Below are 25,728 nucleotides of genomic sequence, written 5' to 3'. Positions count from 1 at the left end.
CAGGGAGAGAATCACCAAGGAAGTCTAACATAGACATTTTGAATTTCAGAAGAAGAAACTTTTCCAAAATGACGAGTAAGGTGAAGAGAAAGCCGAAAGGGAAAATCAGGAGGGTCACTTCACTCCAGACTGCATGGAGTTTACTCAAATCCACAACACTAGAAGCCCAGTGAGATTGTATACCCCAAAGGAGGAAAGGTACCACTAAGTCCAGGAGGATGCCAGTATGGCTAACAGGTTCCATTAAGGAAGTCATAAAAGGGAAGAAGCCTTCGTTCCGAAATTGGAAGGCCTATCCTAATAAAGAGAACAGAAAGGAACACAAACTCTGGCAAAAGAAATGCAAGGTGACAATAAGAGAGGCAAAAAGAGAGTTTGAGGAACATTTAGCTAAAAGCATCAAGAGGAATAGTAAAAACTTCTTTAAATATCGCAGAAGCAGGAAATCTGCCAGGGAGGTGGTTGGATCATTAGGCAGTGAGGGAGTGAAAGGGATTATTAAGGAGGATATGAAGGTTGCAGAGAAGCTAAATGAGTTATTTGCATCCGTCTTCACAGCAGAGGATACTGAGCATATACCTGTTCCTGAACCAGACTTTTCAGGGATGGAGGCTAAAGAACTGACTCAAATAGAAGTAACAAGAGATGATGATCTAAACTGTCTGGAAAAACTGAAAACTAGCAAATCTTCAGGGATGGATGGCATCCATCCAAGAGTCCTCAAAGAACTCAACTGTGAAATTGCCAGTCTCCTTGCTAAAATATATACCTTATCCCTGCAATTGGACTCTGTACCAGAGGACTGGAGAGTAGCAAATGTAACACCAATTTTCAAAGAGGGATCCAAAGGAGATCCGGGAAATAACAGGCCGGTTAGCTTAATGCCTGTTCCAGGCAAACTGATGGAAAGCACCCTCAAGGATAAAATTGTAAAACACATAGAAGAACAGGCCCGGCCGGGAGAGAAGCAGTATGTCTCAGAAACCTTTTGGAGTTTTTTGAGAGTGTCAACAAGTGTGTGGATCAAGGTGATCCAGTTGACATTTTATACCTGGACTTCCAAAAAACTTTTGACAAAGTTCCTCATCAAAGACTCTTGAGGAAACGTAGCAGTCATGGGATACGCGGACAAGTACATGTGTGGATTGCTAACTGGTTAAAAGACAGGAAACAGAGGATAGGTATAAATGGAGAGTTTTTACAATGGAGGGAAGAAGTAGGGTCCCCTAGCTATCTGTACTGGTATGGGTGCTTTTTTCATAATTGATCTAGAAGTTGGGGTAAGCAGCGAGATGGCCAGATTTGCAGATTATACCAAATTCTTCCGGGTAGTGAAATCCAAAACGGATTGTAAGGAGCACCAAAAGGATCTCTCCAAACTGGGGGAGTGGGTGATAAAATGGCAAATGAAGATCAATGTTGGCAAGCTTAAAGTGATGCACATTGGGACAAAAAAGCCCAACTTCAAGTATACGCTGATGGGATCTGAGCTGTCGGTGACTGACCAGGAGAGGGATCTTGGGGTCGTGGTGGACATATCATTGAAAGTGTCGACTCAATGTGCGGCAGCTGTGAAAAAGGCCAATTCCATTCTAGGGATCATTAGGAAGGGGATTGATAATATAACTGCTAATATTATAATGCCCTTATACAAAACTATGTTGCAGCCACACCTGGATTAATGCATGCAATTCTGGTCACCACATCTTAAAAATGACATTGTAGAACTGGAAAAGGTGCGGAAGAGGACAACCAAGATGATCAGGGGCCTAGAGCACCTTCCTTATGAGGCAAGGCTACAACACCTGGAACTATTTAGTTTAGAAAAAAGACGACTGTGGGGAGACATGATAGAGGTCTATAAAATCATGCATGGTGTGGAGAAAGTGGATAGAGAGAAGTTCTTCTCCCTCTCACATAACACTAGAACCAGGGGTCATCCCATGAAATTGATATCTGGGAAATCTAGGACCAACAAACTGAATTACTTTATCACACAACGCACAATCAACTTTGGAATTCTCTGCCACAAGATGTGGTGACAGCCAACAACCTGGATGGCTTTAAGAGGGGTTTGGATAATTTCATGGAGAAGAGGTCTATCATTGGTTACTAGTCGGAGGGTTATAGGCCACCTCTAGCCTCAAAGGCATTATGCCTCTGAGTACCAGTTGCAGAGGAGTAACAGCAGGAGGGAGGGCATGCCCTCAACTCCTGCTTGTAGGCTTCCAGCGGCATCTGGTGGGGTACTGTGTGAAACAGGATGCTGGACTAGATGGGCCTTGGGCCTGATCCAGCAGGGCTGTTCTTATGTTCTTGTGTTCTAGAGTAGGCATTGGGGCAAAGATTATTTCCGTAGAGCATTAAGTGTAAAAAGGGATTGTAATGGTAGTTATGAATATTTACTGTACTGCTTTTCAACAACAAAATTCACAAAGCTGTTTACATAGCAAAAAACCAAAATGGCTTCTTGTCCCAAAAAGATGAACTCTAAAAGGAGATCAAAGGGAGACTCCAACAACTGCCACTAGGAGGACCATTAGCGAATATGTGAGCCAACACTTTAAAATGTGTCTTCTGCTCGTTTAGTGGCGAATTTGTGAATTACTCAGTTCGTGTGTACAAAATTTCACCTTCAAAACACTAACATCGGGGTGAGATTGTTACAGTTGGGTCTTTATATTTATCGAGAGGTGAACCCCAGTGAAACTCCTAGCATTTGCCCAGGGAAACATTGGATTGTAGTTTTCAACTTTCTGCCTGAGAACTGTGAAGTAGAATGTATGTTCTTGGGGGAGTTTCTCGAAAAAGAGGTGTCAAATTCAATCTCTTATTTAAGTGTCCTTGAAGTGTGAGGATATTCTATAGGACTTACTGAAACGGGAAATGCATTCTGCTCAGAGGTACTTAATATTATTAGTTCACAAATTTAAGATTTGAATCCTAGTGTTGGAAATTGATTATGGGATTTATCCTGGTGAATCGTGGCACAAATTAGGCCATGATTGTTGCTTGTGCAAGGAACACCTTGGGCATATTTGCACTTGTAATCCTTATAATAGGCAAGCAATTGGGAAAGACATCTTTCTATAATATTGGAGAGCTGTTTCCATTGTAAGCAGACAATCTGGTCTAGATGGACCATTGGCCCAATTCAGTATAAGATAGCTTTTTAGGTTTCAAATGGAATGAGAGGTCCCTCCCCAGCTTGTGCAGGCCTCAGGGATGGGTTTTTGGTTGACATGGAGAGCTTCTGGGGGACTAACCTGGAAATGAACAGTCTAGAGTCATTTCTAGCCTACTTTGCTCAAGGAAGGTATGCTTGTGAGATCACCCAGCATTGTGAGCCCCCCTGCCCATCAACTTTGCAATGCCTGGAGAAATATGAACCAAATTAGGTACAATTGTAGAGATACTTCAGTGGTGTAGTTGATGATATCATCTACCCCAATTCAAGATGGCAGATGTGTGAACGTTTGAGATGCAAGTGGGATCCTATTAGGACCAAATTTGGTACGGTGGTAGCGATAGTAAAAGGAAAGTTCACATAAACTTTTAAGGCTAAAGTGGGCTAACTTGTGAGGATGGTAATTATAAATTAAAATTATAGTAAAAGGAAAGTTGGCAGATCTGTTCTTACCAGAACAACTTGTTAAAAAGAGAATTTGAAATTGAGGTATTTTATTTACATTTTAAAAAACTGATTTAAATCATTTTTTAAATCTATTTTTTCCTACCCTGGTTGAAAGGGGCTAAGATCAGTGTTCCCTCTAAGGTGTGCGCACGTGCATGCATTCACAAGTTTTCTGATGTCCACTCAGTTAATTTTAGATCCCGCTCAGGTTGAATCAGGAAGGTCCCATTCTGAATGCATGTGCACACACATTGCCTTGATACTGCCACCCAGAACAAAATTCATTCCGCACACAGATGGGAAAAAATTAGAGAGAATACTATACAAAAATTAGAGAGAATACTATACAAGAATACTATACAAAAAATTTGAGAGAATACTATACAAGGAAGACAACATAGGAAGTGGAGGCAGAGAGATCAACTGGGGAAGAACGTGCAGTTTCATTTTTGCTGGTTACAAAAGAGTAATTTACAGAATATTTATCTATTTAACATATTTATATACTGCCCAAAACTTTTGTCTCTGCGTAGTTTACAATAAAACAATACAAATTAAAATGTTAAAACATTAAAATAATTTAAAACTTAGCTCAATGTTGAGAACTGTAAGTCTTATTAAAAGCCTGGGTGAACAAATGTGTCTTAACTGCCTTTTAAAAAGTTGTCAGAGATGGATGGGGAGGCTCTTACTTCAGAATGGAGTGCTTTCTGAAGCCTTGGGGCAGCAGCGGAGGCCCACCTGTCTCTGAGTAGAGAGAGAGAGAGAGAGAGAGAGAGAGAGAGAGAGAGAGAGAGAGAGATTTTATTATGGTCATTGACCCAACAACACAAAAGAAAAACAGTATAAATCACAGTAAAGATAATACAAGTAATACAAAATATGTCTGGGTCTTCATAATACCAATAACTCAAACCAGCTCAGACCTAATCTTACATGCGGCTGCACAGAATTTGGCCATGCATAGCATTATGGATACACAATGATCAGCTAGTAAATAGTTGCATAACCATCACCTGTTCTAACAGGGATATTTAATAAGAGGGGGAAGATAAGGGAGATATGAATATCCCTATAAAATGATCAGTATAAAAGGACGTGTATCACATTCTCAACACCTTGGCCACAAGGACAGATCCGGTTAGTGATAGGAATTTTATGATACCTAGCCTCCAATACAGCCAAGGGAAGTGCATTAAAGCGTGCAAGGGAGAAGGCCCTTCTCTGGGATAGAGTAGTTAGACTCAAGTAATGGGCTAGTTTAGGATATCTTGCAATACTACCAAGAAAGTTTCTTGCGATTCGTGCCAAATTGCTCTGCTTCTCAATGTCTGCTATACGTTGTTTTATAAGCCCTTTCATCAGTAGCCAGAGGCATTAAAAATTGAGGAGGGAATCTGTGCTTGCTCAGCATATCACAGAGTCATTTACACCAGCTAGACTGGAAGCTGACTTCCAAAACGAGGGGTGCTCGTCCTTTGCGGGGGGAATTATTTTCATACAAAAGTTAAATACATACATCCAAACCCTGACCTCCACTCTTGTTAGCCCGACCTCCAGTCATAGAATGACATTGGGCACACATCTAGGAGCCGAGAATAAAGCACACACAAACTCTCTCCAGATTATTTCAATGGGTGATGGGGCTCATGGTGAAGATGTTATCTTAAATTGTCTGGACATTGCCAGCATGTGTACCTCTGTTCTGATATCATTTATCTCAAGAAATGGATGCAGCTGTATATCAGCTAAAGCTGATAGAAAGCACCTCTGGCCACCGCCTCAACCTGAGACACCAGAGAGAGGTTTAGATCCAGAAGCACTCTCATACTGTGCACCTGTCCCTTCTGAGCAAGTGTGACCCCATCCAAAACTGGTAGATCAAAATTGTCTCTTGAGTTGTGACCCTGCACAATAAGTACCTCTGTCTTCTCTGGATTCAGTCTCAGTTTATCTCTCATCCAGCCCATCACCGCTTCCAGGCAGGCATTTAGGGAGGTTACACCTTCTCCTGATGATGATGACATGGAGAAGTACATTTGGGTGTCATCAGCATTCTGATAACATACTGCACCAAATCTCCTGATGACCTCTCCCAGCAGTTTCATGTAGATGTTAAACAGCATTGGAGACCATATGGAGTCCTGAGGTACACCATATAAAAGTTCAGATGATATGCATCAACTGTGTTTAAAATGTTTTTACTAACCAGCTGCCAGACTTGCTAGCAAGCTGTGTGCCCTGTCCTCAGGTTCTTCATATATTAATTTCCATAACAAATACATTGTTCTGAGAGGAGACATGACTTCCAAAGGTTTGTTCCCAATTCCTGTGTTAACCAAGATTTGGTTCTACCTACTTTTGTGTGCTACCTTGGTTTGAAATTCCAACTGACCAAGAACCATCCACCTTCTTCAGCAAGGAATCTTTCTCAGGTCATTATCTTTACCTGCATCCAAACTCAAAGTGATTCCACTTGCATATTTCTGCAAGACAGCAACATGGTGTACCCCCTTGGTACACCAGTGTGCCTAAGACATGGACAAGAGCTAATGTGGTGTTTGACTGTGCTATCCTGCAGAGCATCCTAACCAGACATGTCTGCATCCATCTCCAGATAGATTAGCTGACTTGTCTGTCGCGTGACAGTATAGAGACTATAAAGAAGAAATATAGGTTGCTTACTTGTAGCTGACACACTAGATTGGTGGTCTGTGTAGATACACAACTCATATTCCCTCTCTTACAGGTGAAACTTGAAAAATTAGAATATCGTGCAAAAGTTCATTAATTTCAGTAATGCAAATTAAAAGGTGAAACTGATATATGAGATAGACGCATTACATGCAAAGCGAGATAAGTCAAGCCTTAATTTGTTATAATTGTGATGATCATGGCGTACAGCTCATAAGAACCCCAAATCCACAATCCCAGAAAATTAGAATATTACATGAAACCAATAAAACAAGGATTGTAAATAGAACAGTATCGGACCTCTGAAAAGTATAAGCATGCATATGTATTCAGTACTTGGTTTGGGCTCCTTTTGCAGCAATTACTGCCTCAATGCGGCGTGGCATGGATGCTATCAGCCTGTGGCACTGCTGAGGTGTTATGGAAGACCAGGATGCTTCAATAGCGGCCTTCAGCTCTTCTGCATTGTTTGGTCTCATGTCTCTCATCCTTCTCTTGGCAATGCCCCATAGATTCTCTATGGGGTTCAGGTCAGGCGAGTTTGCTGGCCAATCAAGCACAGTAATCCCATGGTCATTGAACCAGGTTTTGGTACTTTTGGCAGTGTGGGCAGGTGCCAAGTCCTGCTGGAAAATGAAGTCAGCATCCCCATACAGCTTGTCTGCGGAAGGAAGCATGAAGTGCTCCAAAATCTCCTGATAGACGGCTGCGTTGACCCTGGACTTAATGAAGCACAGTGGACCAACACCAGCAGATGACATGGCTCCCCAAATCAACACAGACTGTGGAAACTTCACACTGGACTTCAAGCATCTTGCATTGTGTGCCTCTCCATTCTTCCTCCAGACTCTGGGTCCTTGGTTTCCAAATGAGATGCAAAAGTTGCTCTCATCAGAAAAGAGGACTTTGGACCACTGAGCAACAGACCAGTTCTTTTTTTCTTGAGCCCAGGTAAGACGCTTCTGACATTGTTTGTTGTTCAGGAGCGGCTTGACAAGAGGAATACGACATTTGAAGCCCTTGTCCAGGATCCGTCTGTGTGTGGTGGCTCTTGATGCACTAACTCCAGCCTCAGTCCACTCCTTGTGAAAGTCCCCAACACTTTTGAATGGCCTTTTCCTGACAATCCTCTCCAGGCTGCGGTCATCCCTGCTGCTTGTGCACCTTTTTCTTCCACACTTTTCCCTTCCACATAACTTTCTATTAATGTGCTTTGATACAGCACTTTGGGAACATCCAACTTCTTTTGCAATTACCTTTTGAGGCTTTCCCTCCTTATGGAGGGTGTCAATGATGGTTTTCTGCACAACTGTCAAGTCAGCAGTCTTTCCCATGACTGTGATTCCTAATGAACCAGACTGAGAGACCATTTAAAGGCTCAGGAACCCTTTGCAGGTGTTATGGATTGATTAGCTGATTGGAGTGGGACACCTGGAGCCTAGACTGTTGAATCTTTTCACAATATTCTAATTTTCTGGGATTGTGGATTTGGGGTTCTCATGAGCTGTACGCCATGATCATCACAATTATAACAAATTAAGGCTTGACTTATCTCGCTTTGCATGTAATGCGTCTATCTCATATATCAGTTTCACCTTTTAATTTGCATTACTGAAATTAATGAACTTTTGCACGATATTCTAATTTTTCGAGTTTCACCTGTATATTATCTAAACATTTTTTACTTGGTTTGCACAACTTTAGGGAACTGATGGATAGAAGTGTTCTTCCTGCCTTGGGGAATGCATATGAAATGGGGTTTCCTTGCTTGAAAGCAGGGGCCAGAATGCTGTCCTTTCTGAAAGACTACTCTGTTCAGATCTCCCATGTGTGTCTGCTCAGATGACCATGTGAAGAATGTCGGTCACAGATCAGCAAACTATTTATTTGGTAGGCTTCGAAATTTTGTGTTGAATTTCTTGTGTGGCAGGGGTGGGGTTCGAAATAGGCAGTCATGGGCATTACAAAGTAAATTGTGGGAATGGAGTTGAAGAATTGTGAGGGACAGTCAAGGAAGGTAGCTGGCAGTTCTGAGTAAAGAAATCGAATTGCCTAAATATTGGGATGCTCACCTAGATTTTCTTTTATGTTCTAAGCCTGTAACATAAACTCACTTTTAAACCCTTCCATTCACAAAGGTTAGAAACCCCCTTAAAAACACTACAGGATTTTCAGAGTTTTTTTGGGAACTTTTTTTTAAAAAAGTGTGCCCCGCCCCCCACCGTCTGCTTGCTGTGATGCCAGATCCTTAGGCTTTTTCCATTTCCTCCGTGTGAATGGTTTCCAGTTTGCATTAAGCAAATAGTATCTGAACTTTTTCCTGTTCTGTTCCTTTCGCGTAATTGTCCATTTTGGGTGCTAATAATTTTCTTATTAAAGTACTTAACCGTGTATTTTTTTCTTCTTGGCATAATTAGATAGGTCAGGGCTTCTCAGTGTGGGTCACATACCCCTGGGGCATCTCTCAGGGATGGTTAGAGGCAACGAAAGGCGGACAAGAAGTGATAACCACCCGGCTCCTCGACCATTTATGAAGCTGAAGGCAAGCATAGAGTTAGCAGGTCTGTGAGGAAGTGTGGCAGCTTCCACCCTTTCTGACTGTTTCCCTAAAAATGGTGAAAAATATCTTCAAATATTAACTTTAAAGTACTTGGGAAAGCTGGTTGCAGTGTGGATATGTTGGAAAGGACAAAAGAGAGTAGACATGTGCCTTGAAAACAAAGAGTTGCTTTTATTGAGGGGTAATAGGGGTACAGAAAGTGAAAAGAGGGTTGTTAAGCAAGATATAGCGTCTAGCAAACATGATGGTCTTCCTGTAATGGGGTTTGACAGACTCTGGAGATGGCTAAGGTGGCTCCTAAAGCGCACTCACCATGTCATGGTGGTAGGAAGGGGTACAGAGGTTTGAGGGTGAAAGAGAATAAAGCCCTTATCCATATCTACCTCATCTAGCTGGGGTTGGCTCAAGAAGGTGGCAAGCTGGGAGGTGCATGGAATCAACATGCATGGTTGCAACATGGAGTGCAGTAATCAACAGAGTGCAAGTGCAAGAGATTTATTCCTTCTTTGGGGAGGGTTTTATAGGCAAAAACATCCTGAGGCATGATTGAAAAGTTTTGTCATAATCTGAAATACTATAGTATTTTGGAATGCTTGCTCCATATAAGGCATGAATATTGAGTATTGATTAGGTTATGTCCCAGGCAGTGTTCCCTCTAACTTCCATTTTCAGTGAGTGGAAGAATTCTGTTCTGAGCTATCTTGTAACTATGACATGTACGGTGGTGCAGTTGTATGTGCGTTCTAGTTTTTAAATGGTGGGTGACTGTCAACTTCCTAGAAAGAGATGCCTAGCTCAAGTCTGTGCCTTCTGATCTGAATAGCTCCAACCCCTGATTTGCAATACTACTCAGTGGAGATTATAGAAGTGCACTCTGAACTGCTCAGGGACATTCTCATTTATTCTTCATGCCAGGGTTCAGCTCTGGGATTGAACTTCCTACAAAGTTTTCTTCCTTGAAAGTAAATGGTGAGTCCTGGTGAGATGGGACACTCATTAACCCCTAGCAAGCGTAACGCACACTTCTTATTATATATTAAAAACTCATCAATTCAAATCAAGTCATGCAACAGATCACCCTGCATAAATTAAACAATGCTACAAAAATTAGGCTGGGCGTGTTCACATTCAAACTGTTGGTTGAACCATTTCCTTGGTCCGTGGTTACCAGCTCCAGGCAGCTACTACTTGCAAAGACAGATCCTTCCTAATGCTGGGAGTCACTTGTCTTAGTTTTTACCTTTCAAGCATTCAGGCTGTTCGGGAATCAGGAGTTGCTTCAAGAGAGACATCTACACATTTGAATGAGTCTCATTGGTTGCTAGTTAGCAGAGACGACTCCTACTGCACCTGAAGTAAACCTTAATAGAACCATAGAGGTTGAAAGAAAGAGTACAGACACTTCTTTTATTGCTAGTAGAAACCCCAAAACTTTTAACGCTGGAACTGGAGAAGGAGAAGGCCCAGCCAGGGAGGGAGGAAAGAGGTGACGGCAACCTGGCCAGAGAGCGGGGGAAACGGGGTTGGGTAGCAGTGGTAAAACTGTTGTGCAGGGGCCTGGGGAAAGGTGCACACACACACACACCTTAGAGGGAACAGTGGTCCTGGGTGTTTCTCCTGTGTGCTTCATAGACAAATAAATCTTGCACAAAAGATTGCTGAGTGCAGCAAACTGAAAAGCAGTGGGGGCGGGGGTGTCATGTCATGCTTTCTTGCAATGACCTGGAGGCACCATAGGGAAACACCTTATCAGAATGACCTGTCACTTCTGGAATGCAGCTAGGTAAAGCTTCTACTCCAAGAAGGCTAAGAAAATGACTGTTTCTCCTGTTTGATGGGTGTGTTGAAGCACACAAAACGGCAAAGCAAATGTGTCTAGTAATGTACAGCAGTGGTACTTCTTTGGTCGACAGGCTTCTGGATCCAGAACTCAAATTGAGGCAGTAATCCAGGAGTGCTTTTTATCAGCTTCCACTGATATATCAGCTATGCCTATTTCTGGAGGAAAGTGACGTTAAAACAGTGGTTTATACGCTGGTAACATCCAAGCATGACTACTGTAATGCACTCTACATGGGGCTGCCTTTGTACGTAGTCCAGAAACTACAGTTGATGCAGAATGTGGCAGCCAGGCTGGTCTCCTGGATAACCCAAAGAGACCATTTAGCACTGATCTTAAAAGAACTGCGCTGGCTGCTAGTGATGTGCACGGAACAAGGCAGGGGTGGCTCGATGGCTGTGTGTGTGTGTCTCACTTTAAGAGCGGGGGAGGTTGCACTTACCCCTAGCTCCACTTTCTTCCTGCTGGCACTTGGTATTTTTAATATCCTGCAGGGCGGCAGTGTCCTTCCCTGCTGCCCTGTTTGCTGCTTGGCCGGAAGTAGCTGCTGTGTGTGCACATGCAAACAGGGTGGCAGGGAAGTATGCTGCTGCCCCATAGGATGTTCAAAATGCTGAGCGCCGGTGGAGGGAGGGTTAGGTGCACCCTCTCCACCCTTAAAGTGAGATGCTCCTCACCTTCGAACTTCGACCCCCCCCCCCGTTGTTCAAACCTGCTTGGAGGCCCGTAAAAGGGCCTCTGAACACATTCATGCACATCCCTAGTGGCTGCCGATATGTTTCCAAGTGGAATACAAAGTGCAGGTTATTACCTATAAAGCTCTGAAAGGCTTTGGTCCAGGGTATTTAAGAGAGCGCCAACTTTGTCATGAACCCTCGCACCTATTAAGATCATCTGGGGAGGTCTGGTTAGAGCTACCACTAACTCATTTGGTGGCGACTAGGGACCGGGCCTTCTCTGTGGCTGCCCTAGGTCTCTGGAACACACTCCTTGTTAAAATCAGAGTTTCTCACCTCTGGCTGTTCTTTTAAAAGACCCTTAAGATGCACCTGTTTTCTCAGAATTTAATTTCATTAATTTAATATCATAATCATTTTATCCTGTTATATTGTATTTTAACTTACATTGCTTAGGGATGCACATGCCAGGTGGTACAGAAATATATGATGAATAAATAAAATAAGAGTTCTGAGAGCAACTTTGGCTCATCAGCCAAACAAGCACCACTGCAGTGTGAGCCCTCAGCTTTGTATGCAGCGGAAGAACCAGCTGATTGTTGGTTCCTGTCTCCCTATCCATGTCTCGTCACATGTGACCATCCCTGTGCCTTGCAATCATCTGCCAAGGCCAGGCACAGTATAGCGTTTCTTTTGCTGACAGGCTGGAATAAAGTTCCTCTCAGGAGATGAGTTCTCATGAGTGTGGATGTGCACAAATCACAGTTTGAGCAATGATTCGCAGGACAAGCCTGGGCACCAATGGAGGAAAGCAGGTCCATACCTGCTCCTTTGCCACTTGCCGCAGCTTCTTGTTTTGGCGACATGCCCCCGCCTCCACTACCATTGCTACCTCATGTGATGACAGGATGCACATGGTCTCCTTTTAAAAGGTGCCCAGGCTGTGCTGCAAATTGCTGATCTAATAGTGATTTGTGCACATCCCTACTCATGAGAGTTCTTGCAAGGGGGAGCTCTTTTCCAGCCTGTTGGCCAAAGAAGTACCACTGTTGGGCCTGCTGTCAGGTTTATGTGGAGTTTGGTGGCAGACAGATAGAGAGTATTGTTGAAAAGCTTTTCTGTTTCTGGCTCAGATCAGAAATTCATCAGAATAATTTTAAAATAGGAGTAAGTATTTTTTTTTAAGCTGAAAGTTCCAAATTTGGGACTAGAATCTAATCCTAATCTTTGAATACTAACCTTAATCAATGAGGGGGTGGAGGTAACATGACTTTATATGTTTTAGGTCACAATATCAAAGTTCAAGACTCCCTGATATATAATTAGAGGAAAGAAATCACTGATTTAAATGCTAGGATTTTTTTGTTATTGTAAGCATTGGCAAGATAGATGATTAGACTTTGCATTTTTTGTTCATTTATCTGAAAGGCATCATCTCGCACTGCGCGGGAGATGTCAATGATAAACCCCTCCTGTATTCTACCAAAGACAACCACAGGGCTCTGTGGTTGCCAGGAGTCAACACTGACTTGATGGCACACTTTGCCTTTATCCTAGCCTATTGGTTATATTTCACTTACAAATTGAAATCTCTGATCTAGCTTTAGTACCTTTTCTTGTATCACACAACTTTCAACTTATACAAAGGGGAATGTTAAGCAGTGTAATTTCCATAATGCACATTCTGTCATGGGGAAACAAGTGTTCTGTTCAGTGCCTGTGAAAAGCAGGCAGGTGGCAGAATAACACAAATGATTTTATATATATTACTGAAAAACTTTCTTTTCAATCATTCCTGTTAGCTTCCTTCCTCTGCTCTAGTTATCCTGCACACTACAAGGCAGCTGCTGCTGGTCATTTTGCCAACTTAAATTCTTCAAACATTGCTCCCCTCTCTTTAAACAAAGAGAAGGAAGTGAACAGTCTTCTGGACCACTCTTCCCTTTTAAAGCTAGATTCTTTTCATTTCATTTATAAAAGCAGCAGTCATACAGGCTAGTTTTGATTGAATGCAGTGTAAATTGCAGGATATGTACAGCCACCTAATAATTGGAAATAAAACCTTATTTTTCTCTATCTCCCAAATAAGAACATTGCTAGTTATTTTGTTTTTCTGGTATTCATAGGATAACCTGTACCCCATGTGAACACAATCCATTTTTGGTCCTCAGAATAAATATAGCAAACTAACACAATTACTTAGAAGATACATGTCATCAGAAAATTGAAATGCATGTCTTTTTTGGCAAATAGTGGTAGAGAGTACTGATGAAGAAAAAGACAAAAGATATAAGAAACTAATGGTTGAATTTTGTGGACAAATTGGGAGAAGAACGAGGCAGGGAATAATAGTCACAGAAACTGTCCAGACTAGAGGACACTGAAGTTCTACTTTGTGAACCCTGGAAATTCTGTCTGGTCCCCCACTCCTTGGTTTGGTAGCCTTCTCTCGTACTATATACTTTAAAAGCTTTTTTCCTTGCAATCAAAATGTGTTTTCTGAAATAGAAAATTATTTCAGGCTGCATGATAAGAGAAAATAGTACAATCCCTCCCTTTCAGGTTCAGCCTGGACTCTGTCCTGTATGCTTCAGCTGGAGACTTGGTATATTGATTATGCTGTCAGGCCACTCTGCAATGAGTGATACACAGGCCCCACCCTTCCTCAGTCTTGTGGCATCACCAAGCTGCTGCTGTTGCAGGCTGGGCAGGGTGCTGGTGAGGGTAGATACTATCAAACTGATGGACTTCAAGCTAGTTCATTCAGAAATTTTCCTAGGTTTGTAATGTGTGCTATTTCACTGTAAAGAGTGTTATGATAAATTATGATGTAATGTTTCAGTTTCAACTCCATCCGCCATGGTAAAAGTGTTTTGGCTAGGAGCCTTGAAAACTTGGGTTCAAATCCCTGCCTATGAAGCCAACTCTATGACCTTGGATTGGTCACTCTTTCTCAACCTAATCTATCTCATAGGGCTGTTGTGAGGACAAAATGGGATGCCTGCCCTGAGCTCCTTAAGAGGAAGGGTGGGATATAAATGTGAATAATGAATTAAACCAAATAATTCAGCCCTTTATGTCTGATTGCGCCAGACCAAAGTATCAACCTGATATTTCATTGATATTTGGTTAATAATTTCATTGTAAACCTGAATAAGAGCAACAGACCAAAGGAGAAAGGTTGGTGATACAACATTTAAAATAAAGTCTGTTGTTTGAATACCACCATCAGTAACATGTTCATTTTCCAAAAAGAAAAGTTATGTAGTACACAGGATTGTAAAATATTTTGTCATTTCTCAGTTTAAATGTAAAACCAAAGTAATGCCTTAGATGTTAAAGTGAATGTAAAATTTATTTAATATAATATTAATAGAGCTTGTCTTCCTTTTTTCAGGCTGTTGGCTGCTATGAATCGCTTATATTGAAAGCAGAAGGAAAAGTTGAATCTGATTTCTTTTGCCAGTTAGGTCACTTCAACCTTTTATTGGAGGATTATCCAAAAGGTAAGTCTACTATTATTTCTCTTAGCTGTCTTTGCTCAAATTTAAGATCCTAAGTGCTTCTGTATATGCAATAGGTCATGTACTGTTGAGGCCCTCCCACTGCATTAGAAACTGCTTCCAAGAATTCCTTGACTTTTGGGAATACTTATTAGGATATTTGTTATAGGAAGGCTTCAGAAGGGTTATTGCAGTCATGAAAGCTTCCTGTGCAACATGGTATCCCATTCTTAAAATATATAGAAATAATACCATAAAGCAGTGGTTCCCAACCTGTGGTCCTCAAGATGTTGTTGAATTACTCCCATTATCCCCAGTTACAGTAAATTGTAGTTGGGGATGATGGGAGTTATAGTTCAGCAACATCTGGAGGACCACAGGTTGGGAACCACTGCCATAAAGGGAGATAAAATTGCTCAAACATTTTAAAGATATCAAAGTTGTAAAATGAAATGTTTGTTTTTACTTCATTAATATTCAAGAATGAGGTGTGTGTGTGTGTGTGTGTGTGAGAGAGAGAGAGAGAGAGAGAGAGAGATTGCAATAATTTGTGTCCTGTGTACCTTTTTGAAATTAGATTTTTCATTTTTAATGGTGCTGTATATACTAGAAATTGAGATCAAGAAACATTGCTTGTGTGTTGCATTTTTTGAAGTACCATGCATGCACAACACTAGCCCTGTACAAATGTTTTTTTTAAAAAAAACACTATTCACTTTTACAGTGTGAAAAGCAGGTTGAGAAGCATCATTCACCCCTCTCAACACGCTCTTCATGGTTATAGAGGAGTTTGTCTTAAGAGACAAATGCCGTAACCAGGATGGTAGGCACTTGTATGATTGGAAAAAGTTCATAATTGACTTGCAGCAATGCAGTACAACACCCACTTCATTTTTATAATGTTTACTTAAGTCAATTTGTTCCCTTTTACATAGAAAAGCAAATTTAATTCAGGCTGTTGCATTTAGGGTAATGAACTGGGTGTTAAGAGAAGTGTAGAATCTGACATGTATATTCAGTTCAGATTTACTAAACCATTGCTCACTATGTTCAGCAGTGTAACAGTGGTTCTGATCTGTCTGCACTGCTGTGGGCTCCTAAAGAACCACTAGCAATTTTGCACTTTTGCACAAAAGCTCAGTTCAGTTCAAGGTTTATTACAGTCTATGACCTATCAAGGAAAGACAAAAGCACAATACTTAAAGTTGTAGGATGACTGCTAGCAGTTTCTTAGGAGCCCAGACTGCTCAGATCTTCCTGAGTTACATTGTGGGACATGTCGGCTGTTGGTTTTAAAGTGACAATGGTAGTTTTTTTTCATATTGCTTCGATTTTATAAAGTTTTTGTTTAAAGTGTGATTTGTATTCACTCTAAATGACGAACTTATAATTGAGCCAGTCTGTTGTACTTCTGTAATGAATTTCCAGTGGTTCAGCTACAAATCAGATGTGTATAATAATAATAATAAACAAGAGGCATGAAAAATCAGCTTCTTATTGACAAAACGGTTTTTAAAAATTGTAAATGAAGGAAGACCAATCTAAACATAGCTTGGATTGACTATAAGAAAGCATTTGACTCATTACCACATAACTGGATTTTAAAAGGCCTGGATATGACTGGAGTGAATAACATTAAAAACTTTGTTAAAAAGGCAGTGGCCACATGGAAAACTCATTTGCTAGTCACTGGAGAAGAAGTGGGAGAAGTTAACATCTGGAGAGGAATATTTCAAGGAGACACATTGTCGCCTTTACTTTTTGTAATCTCCCCAATTCCGCTATCCATTATCTTTAAAAAAAAAAAAAAAATATATATATATATATACATATATATATATATATACACACACACACACACACACACACACACACACACACACCACTCATCAACAAAATTCTCAAAGCGGTTTACATAGAAAAATAAATAATACATAAATAAGATCGTCCCCTGTCCCCAAAGGCCTCACAATCTAAAAATGAACATAAGGTAGACTCCAGCAACAGTCACGGGAGGAATGCTGTTCTGGGGTTGGATAGGGCCAGTTGCTCTCCCCCTGATAAATATAAGAGAATCACCACTTTAAAAGGTGACTCTTTGCTCAGTTAGCAGGGTTTGTTTTGTTCAAGGGGTATCTTGAACAAAACAAACTGTGGATACCAAACTTCAAAAACATCAGTTAAGCTTTCCCACCTTCTTTTTATAGATGATCTAAAGCTTTATGGAAAGTCACCATCCGAAATTGAGTCGTTACTCAATGCAGTTAGAATTTATAGCCGTGACATCGCAGTGGAGTTTGGACTGGACAAATGTGCTATAATGTCAATAAAGCAATAAATTGATTTCGTCTTTTGTTCGGATCAGGGGGGTGTTCGGACCACTACCTGGTTAAGGTTGGTCTCACAGCCGCAATCCACCCCTGCAGGGGTGATGGACCTATTAGGATAGCCTGTCCTAAAAGGCTGCTGGACCCAGCGGGATTTCAAATGGCCTTGGAGGATTTTGACATCGGTGCAGCCGGTGATTCTGTCGATGCTCTGGTGGGAACCTGGAACAGGGAACTCAACAGGGCAGTAGACATGATTGCTCCTAAGTGTCCCTTCCGATCTGCTGCAAAAATGGCCCCTTGGTATACTGAGGAGCTGCAGGGGCTGAAGCGGTTGGGTAGGGGACTAAAGCGCAAGTGGAGAAGAACTCGGTTCGAATGTCACAGGATTAAGCATGTGACCCATTTGAAGGCTTATGCTGTGGCAGTGTGCACAGTGAAAAAGAGGTTCTGGTCTGTGCGCATTGCGGCTGTATGTTTGTGCTTGGCGGAGCTATCCTGGGTTGTGAGGAGTTTGGTTTCTGCTCCTTCTACTTCCAGTCAGTCCCCGGAGTTGCTCTGCTGTGATGCCTTTAATGGGTTCTTTGCGAATAAGATCTCCTGTATTCGGGCCAACTTGGACTACACTATTTCTGCAAGGTCTATGGTGGAGGTGTCCAGCAACCCCTCTTGCAGTATTAGATTGGATCAGTTTCATTCTGTCACTTCTGAGGATGTGGACAAGCTGCTTGGGACAGTGCGGCCTACCACCTGTTCTCTGGATCCTTGCCCAACTTGGCTGCTTCTATCTGGCAGGGAGATTGTTGGAGGTGGCCTAGTTAATATCATACATGCATCGCTGAGGGAGGGTAGGGTGCCCCCCGTCTGAAGGAGGCAGTGGTTAGACCACTCTTAAAGAAGCCTTCCCTGGACGCTTTAGCGATGGACAGTTACAGGCCAATCTCCAGTCTCCCTTGGTTGGTCAAGGTGATTGAGAGGGTGGTGGCCGACCAGCTCCTGGCAATCTTGGAGGAAACTGATTATCTAGACCCATTTAAAACTGGCTTTAGAGCTGGCTATGGGGTTGAGACAGCCTAGGCCGGCCTGATGGGTGACCTTTACCGGGGAATCGACAGAGGGAGTGTGACTCTGCTGGTTCTTTTGGATCTCTCTGCAGCATTCGATACCATTGACCATGGTATCCTTCTGGATCGCCTGGGGGAGTTGGTGATAGGAATGCCTGGGGAGTTGGATCGCCTGGGGGAGTTGGTGATAGGAATGCCTGGGGGAGTTGGTGATTATTATTTATTTCTCTGTGTAAACCACCCTGAGCCATTTTTGGAAGGGCAGTATAGAAATCAAATAAATAAATAATAGGTGGCACTGCTTTGCAGTGGTTCTTTTCCTATCTCTCGGTTAGATTTCAGATGGTGGAGCTTGATGACAGTTGTTCCTCAAAATGAGAACTGTTATATGGAGTCCCTCAGGGCTCCATTCAGTCACCAATGTTTTTTAACATCTACATGAAACTGCTGGGTGAGGTCATCAGGAGATTTGGTGCTGGGTGTTATCAGTATGCTGATGACACCCAAATCTACTTCTCCTTTCCATCTTCAGAAAATGGCACTCATTCTCTAAATGAGTGCCAGGTTGGTCTCTGGGTCATCTCGGAGAGACCATGTTACTCCTTTACTAATGGAGTTACACTGGCTGCCAATAGGTTTCTGGACAAAATACAAAGTGCTAGTTATAACTTACAAAGCCTTAAATGGCTTAGGCCCTGGGTACCTAAGAGAGCGTCTTCTTCATTATGAGCCCCACCGCCCATTGAGGTAATCTGAGGAGGTCCGTCTACAGTTACCGCCAACACGTTTGGTGGCTACACAGAGACGGGCCTTCTTGGTCGCTGCCCCGAGATTGTGGAATGGGCTCCCTGCTGAAATACGATCCTCCCCATCTCTGGCAATTTTCAAAAAGCACCTGAAAACCCATCTTTTCACCCAAGCTTTCTCAGCTTCCTAAATTGTGGGGGTTTTAATTTCTGGTTTATTTTAAAATTCAAAACCCGATTTTGGGGTTTTTAATCACTAATTATTTAATTGTTTTAAAATGTTTTTAAATTGTTAATTGTTATATTGTGCTTTAATTTGTTTTAGCTCTTTACTGTTTTAGTGGTTTGTTTTAATTGTAAACTGCCCTTTGTTTTAATTGTAAACTAGCCATTTTGGAAGGGTGGTATACCAATCAATCAATCAATCAATCAATCAATCAATATAATAAAAAATGCCTGCCTACAGGCAGTAATGGGCTGGATGAGGGATAACAAATTGAAGCTGAATCCAAGCAAGGCAGAGGTGCTCATTGTGGGGGCTCAGAATCTGAGGGGTGAGTTAGATCTTCCTGTGCTGGATAGGGTTACACTCCCCAAGAAGGTCCAGGTGCGCAGCTGGGAAGTACTCCGGGACCCAGGCCTCACCCTGGTATCTCAGGTGGAGGCCATGGCCAGGAGTGCTTTCTATCAGATTCGACTGGTTCCTTGAAGAGGATGACCTCAAAACAGCGATGCATCAACTGGTAACCTCCCGGCTTGACTGTTGCAAAGCACTCTGTGTGGGGCTGCCTTTGTACGTAGTCCAGAAACTTCAGATAGTTCAGAATGTGGCAGCCAGATTGGACTCTGGGGCAACCTGGAAAGACCATATGTTTCCTGTTTTGAAACAGTTACACTGGCTGCCGATATGCTTCTGAGCAAAATACAAAGTGCTGGTTATTTCCTTTAAAGCCGTGAATGGCTTGGGTCTGAGATATCTTAGAGAGCGCTTTCTTTTACATGATCCCACCGCATGTTAAGGTCATCTGAGGAGGTCTGCCTTCAGTTACCACTGGTTTGTTTGGTGGCAACTCAGAGGCGGGCCTTTTCTGTAGCTGCTCTTGGGCTGTGGAATGCACTCCCAGCAGAAATTCTCAGTCTTAATTTCTTACTGACCTTCAAGAGAGCCCTTAAAACCAATCTGTTTGGCCTGGCCTTTCAGGGTGTTTAATTAGTTTTAATTGTTTTGCTAACCTGGTTTTCAGGGTTTTAATTGTTCTGATAGTTCAATTGTTTTAAAGATGTTTTAAAATTGATGTTCATATTTATATTTCTGTTTTAATTATGATTGGTTTTAATGGTTTCTGTTCTTAATTGTAAACCGCCCTGAGCCATCTCGGAAGCGCGGTATAAAATCGAAATCAAATAAATAAATAAATTGAGGGAAAATGGCAACTAGTGAAGGAATTGAGATGCCAAATGGCAGCAACATAAAGAGTCTGTCACCTGAGGAAAGTTATAAGTATCTAGACATTCTCCAGAGTGACAAGATCAAGCATGCTGAAGTGAAGACCAAATTTAACAAGGAATATAACAGGTGAGTAAGAAAGACACTGATATCCAAACTCAGTGGTGGTAACACTATGAAAGAAATCAACACATGCGCAATTTCTGTAATCCAATATACAGCAGTTATTGTTGATTGGACAAAAGCAGAATTGGATGCGCTGGATCGGAAAACCAGGAAAATAATGACCATCAGTCATGCCCTGTACCCAAGAAGTGATGTTGATAAGCTGTACCTGGAATGTTGCAAGTCAGACAGTCTGTTGAAGAAGAAAAACGAGCATTGGCGGAATACATCAATGAAAGCCAAGAAGAAATGCTACAGGAAGTGAGTAAGACAGGACTGTTGAAAATAAAGGAATTGAAGGATGAATACAAAAAACAGCAGATGATGAATTGTCGAGAAAAATGGCGTAACAAACCATTGCACAGTCAGTTCTTTAAAGACATACAATCGAAAGTCAACAATAGCACAACATGGCAGTGGTTAAAGAAGGGGACATTGAAGAAAGAAATTGAAGATCTAATTTTTGTAGCCCAGGAACAATCACTACGAACAAATGTTATAAAAGCAAAACTTGATAAGACCCAGAAAGACAGAAAGTGTTAGTCTCAGCTAGTTATCTCTCATCCAGGCCATCACTGCCTCGAGGCAGGCATTTAGGGAGATTATGCCTTCTCCTGATGATGTTGACATGGAGAAATAGATTTGGGTGTCATCAGCATACTGATAACACCCCACACCAAATCTCCTGATGATCTCTCCCAGCGGTTTCATTTAGATGTTAAATAACATTGGAGACAATACGGAGCCCTGAGGGACACCATACCGAAGTTCAGTTTTTGAAGAACAGTCTCTGAAAGACCCCATCTGGAATCTGCCCAAGAGGTAAGAGTGGAACCACTGCAAAGCAGTGCCTCCCACCCCCAATCTCCTCAGACGCTCCACCAGAAGGATACTATGGTTGATAATATTGAAAGCTGCCGAGAGGTCCATCAGTACCAACAGAGTCACACTTCCTCTGTCAATTCCCAATTGGAGATCAACCATTGGAGGCCGACCAAGGCAGTCTCCACCCCACAGCCCACCTACCAGTCTGAAATGGGTCTAGATAATGTTTCCTCCAAGACTGCCTGGAGTTGGGAGGTCACCACCCATCCAATTATGTTGCCCAGCCACGTAATGGAGACAGGCCTATAGTTGCTCAACTCTGAGTAATCCAGGGCAGGCTTCTTCAGAAGTGGTCTAATAATTGCCTCCTTAAGACAAGGAGGCATCCTGCCCTCCCTCACAGAAGCATTTATGATCTCTACCAGTACTTCTATGACATCCTCCCTGCAGATAGTATTAGCCATGTCAGCCAAGGGTCAAGAGAGCAGGTGGTAGGCCACGTTGCTCCAAGCAGCTTGTCTACATCCTCACAAGTCACAAACGCAAGCTGATCCAGCCTAACCACATAAGAGGAGTTGCTAGACACCTCCAATTCAGACACTGCAGTAATTGTGGGGTCTAAATGCTAGTCAGCTTGAATATGGAGATTTTATCCACAAAGAAATCATTAAACACATCACAGCGGGTAATAGATGATTCCAAATTCTGATTCAAGGGAGGAAGGGCACTCACTAGCCCTCTCACAACTCTGAACAACTCCGCCGGACGTGAACTTGCGGATGCAATACGGGCCAGAAAGAATCACTTCTTTGCTGCCTGTATTGCCAGACCATAGATCTTCAAATGTGCTCTATGTTGTAATCTGTCAGATTCAAGTCGAGTCTTCCTCCACTTGCGCTCCAGTTGTCTACCTCACCACTTCAGCCCCTGTAGTTCTTCTGTATACCAAGGGGCCAATTGTGAAGTGGGTTGGAGAGGGCACTTAGGTGCAATCCTGTCTACTGCCCTGGTGAGCTTGCTGTTCCAGTTCTCCACCAGGGCATCAGCAGGATCACCTACAGAGCCAACACTAAAGCCCTCCAAGGCTCCTTCGAACCCTATTGGATCCAATAACCTTCTCGGGTGGACCATTCTAAAGGGCCCCTCACCCCTGCAAAGGTGGGGTGTGACTGTGAATCCAACCATAACTAGATGGTGGTCCGTCCATGAGAATGGGGAAATTACAGGAGTCCACACACCCACGGAACACCACCCTGGTAAGAGTGCAAGACCAGATCAAGTGTGCAATGTGTGTTGGTCCTGAGACTCTTTGGGATAGACCCATAGTTGTCATCGCTGCTATGAACTGCTGAGCCACCCCAGACAAATTGGTCCCATAGTGGACATTGAAGTCCCCCAGCACCACAAGCCTGGGAGACTCCAACGCCAAACCCGAGACCAAGTCCGTCAGCTCATTTAGGGCTGTATGTTAGATGTGTGATGTATGTTAGATGTATGTTGCTGTAAGTATATCACACAGATTGATTATCAGGGAAAGCACAGCAATGTTGCTGCAATGATCCACTGGGACTTTTGCACGAATTACAAATTGCCAGCAAGCAAGAATTGGTGGAATCATCCGATTGAGAATGAAGAGGCAAAAATCCTTTGGGATTTTTGAATACAAACTGATAGGCATTTAGCACACAATACACCTGATCTGACAGTTATTGAGGAGAATCAGGTTCTGATAATTGATATTGCAGTCCCAGGGGATAGATGAGCTGGCGAAAAAGCATTGGAGAAAATAACTAAATACAAGGACCTTCAGATTGAAATTGAACGGCTGTGGAAAAAGAAAACTATAGTGGTGCCAATAGTTGTTGGTTCCTTTGATGCAGTACCAAAAGAACTTGAGCACCATCTCGACACCTTCGGCATCAATAAAATTAAAACACATCAACTACAGCAGGCCAAACTACTTGGGACAGCGCGAATACTACGATGTGATCTTTAATTTTTCTTTAGTTATCCTAGATGCTTGAAAAGGGCCCTATAATTAAAGCAACAAATCCAGTCAATAACATCTGGAAGACTGTATGTAAATATCATCATCTAATAAAAAACAACTTTATTTTTTAGCTGCTTATAAGAAATTGTTCTCTGGATGGCTCACAACAAAACATTAAGGGGGCTTAATGATAAATGTCATCTATCGTGAAACTTTTCACTTTCCAGGTGCCCTGTTAGGCAATCATAGAATTTTGTGTGTGTGTTGTTGAGGGTGGGCCTTAGATATAGGTTGGGGATTCTGTTGATGTACCAACCACTCTTACTGCACTTAGTCTTCCTACCTGAGCTGGCAGGGGTGGCCTTAGAGGTGGCGTTGGATTCCCCCAGTCTTATTGTCTTGGGGGGACTTCAACCTCCATGCTGAGACCCCCTCCCCCCCAGTAGAAGAGGCTCAGGATTTCATGGCCTCTATGACAACAATGGATGTGTATCAGTTGATATTGGGCTCTACCCGTGTGGTAGGACATACTCTGGATCTGGTTTTTGCTTACCAGGGAATAAATGATCTGGAGGTGGGGGAGTTTGAGATCATGATCTGGTGGGATTTTGTTTAACTGCTCCGTCTACCCTCTGCAAGGGTGGTGGACCAATTAGAATGGTCTGTCTCCAGAGGCTTATAGAGCTCTCCTCCTTAAAGGAGGAGAGCTGGTCTTGTGGTAGCAAGCATGACTTCTCCCCTTAGCTAAGCAGGGTCTACCCTGGTTGCATATGAATGGGAGACTACATGTGAGCACTGTAAGATATTCCTCTTAGGGGATGGAGCTGCTCAGGGAAGAGCAGAAGGTTCCAAGTTCCCTCCCTGGCTTCTCCAAGATAGGGCTGAGAGAGATTCCTGACTGCAACCTTAGAGAAGCTGCTTCCAGTTTGTGTAGACAATACTGAGTTAAATGGACCTATGGTCTGACTCAGTATATGGCAGCTTCCTATGATCCTTTCTGTTTCCAGATAACCCTCAGGGATTTTCCATTGTCCGGAGCTGGCTACTCTGTTGAGGCTCTGGAGAATCTCTGGAACATAGAGACAGCCCAGGCTATTGATACGGTTGCTCCTAAACACCCTCTCCGGCTTGGTGGAATCCATTCTGCTCCTTGCTTTTCCTTGGAACTTGGACTGGCGAAGAAATGGTTTTTCTCCACCTCGATTGCATCTTCTCAGTATAGAGCAGTGGAGCTGTTTAGTGTAGCAAAGGCACTACTATACACATCCCCACCATGTAATGGGGGAGGAACCATCTACAGCCCGTTGTGATCAGTTTGCAGGCAAAGTTGCTCACATCCATGCTGATTTGGACTCCAGGGTTTTGGCAGTACCAGTAAACTATGTCTCGGGTACCATCTGGTCCTATTGTGTTGGATTCTTTTCAGTTAGTGCAGCCAGAGGATATGGATAAGGTCCTGGGCATTGTGTGGGCAACATTGTGCGCTCTTGACCCTTGCCATTCATGGCTAATAAAATCTGCCAGGGAGGGTACAGGCAGATGGTTGGAGGCTTTAATCCAGGCTTCCCCAAACTGCGGCCCTCAGACGTTGCTGAACTACAACTCCCAGCATCCCTAGACACAATTTTTTGTGGCTGGGTATGCTGGAAGTTGTAGTTCAGCAACATCTGGAGGGCCGCAGTTTGACAAAGCCTGCTTTAATCAGTGCTTCATTAAGGGAGAGCAAGATACCACCATGCCTCAAGGAAGAGATGGTAAGACCATTATTTAAAAAGCTTCCCTTGATCCCTCCCACACCTTGTCAAATATAGACCAGTTTCTAACTTTCCCTTTTTGGGCCAGGTGATAGAGCATGTGGCGGTGTCCTGGCTGCAGAGGGTCTTGGATGATACGGATTATCTAGACCCCTTTCAATCTGGCTTCCATCCTGGATATGGGACTGAAGCCTTGGTCACTCCAGTGGATGACGTATCCCAGGAGCTTGATCGGGGAGTGCGTCCCTGTTGGTTCTGCTGGACCTCTCAGTGGCATTCAATACCATTGACCACGGTATCTTTCTGGGCTGCCTCTTGAGTATAGGGATTTGAGGTACTGCTTTGGAATGGCTTCAGTTGTTTCGTGGAGGAGGGTCCAGAAGATGATGATGGGGGACTACTGCTTGGCTCCGTGGCCATTGGCTTGTGGGCTCCCCCCCACATGTTCGGTTTTGTCCACCATGTTCAACATCTACATGAAGACTCTGGGAGAGGTCATCTG

At 42.8% G+C, this 25,728-nt stretch overlaps 1 protein-coding gene across 7 annotated transcripts in view; it reads left to right on the top strand.

The window, feature by feature from the left end:
* The window catches only part of KDM6A (lysine demethylase 6A), a 255,888-nt gene that overhangs the window by 28,420 nt on the left and 201,740 nt on the right, over window positions 1-25,728 (top strand). For all 7 annotated transcript variants that reach the window (XM_053304859.1, XM_053304862.1, XM_053304861.1 and 4 more), the window contains exon 4: window positions 14,803-14,911. In XM_053304859.1, coding sequence (XP_053160834.1) covers window positions 14,803-14,911 — 109 coding nt within the window. The remainder of the gene's footprint in view (window positions 1-14,802; window positions 14,912-25,728) is intronic.

This window comes from Hemicordylus capensis, chromosome 3 (genome assembly GCF_027244095.1).
Source record: "Hemicordylus capensis ecotype Gifberg chromosome 3, rHemCap1.1.pri, whole genome shotgun sequence".
Lineage (NCBI taxonomy): Eukaryota > Metazoa > Chordata > Lepidosauria > Squamata > Cordylidae > Hemicordylus > Hemicordylus capensis.
Note: the sequence above shows the minus strand (reverse complement) of the source record. Positions and strands in the feature narration are given on the sequence as shown.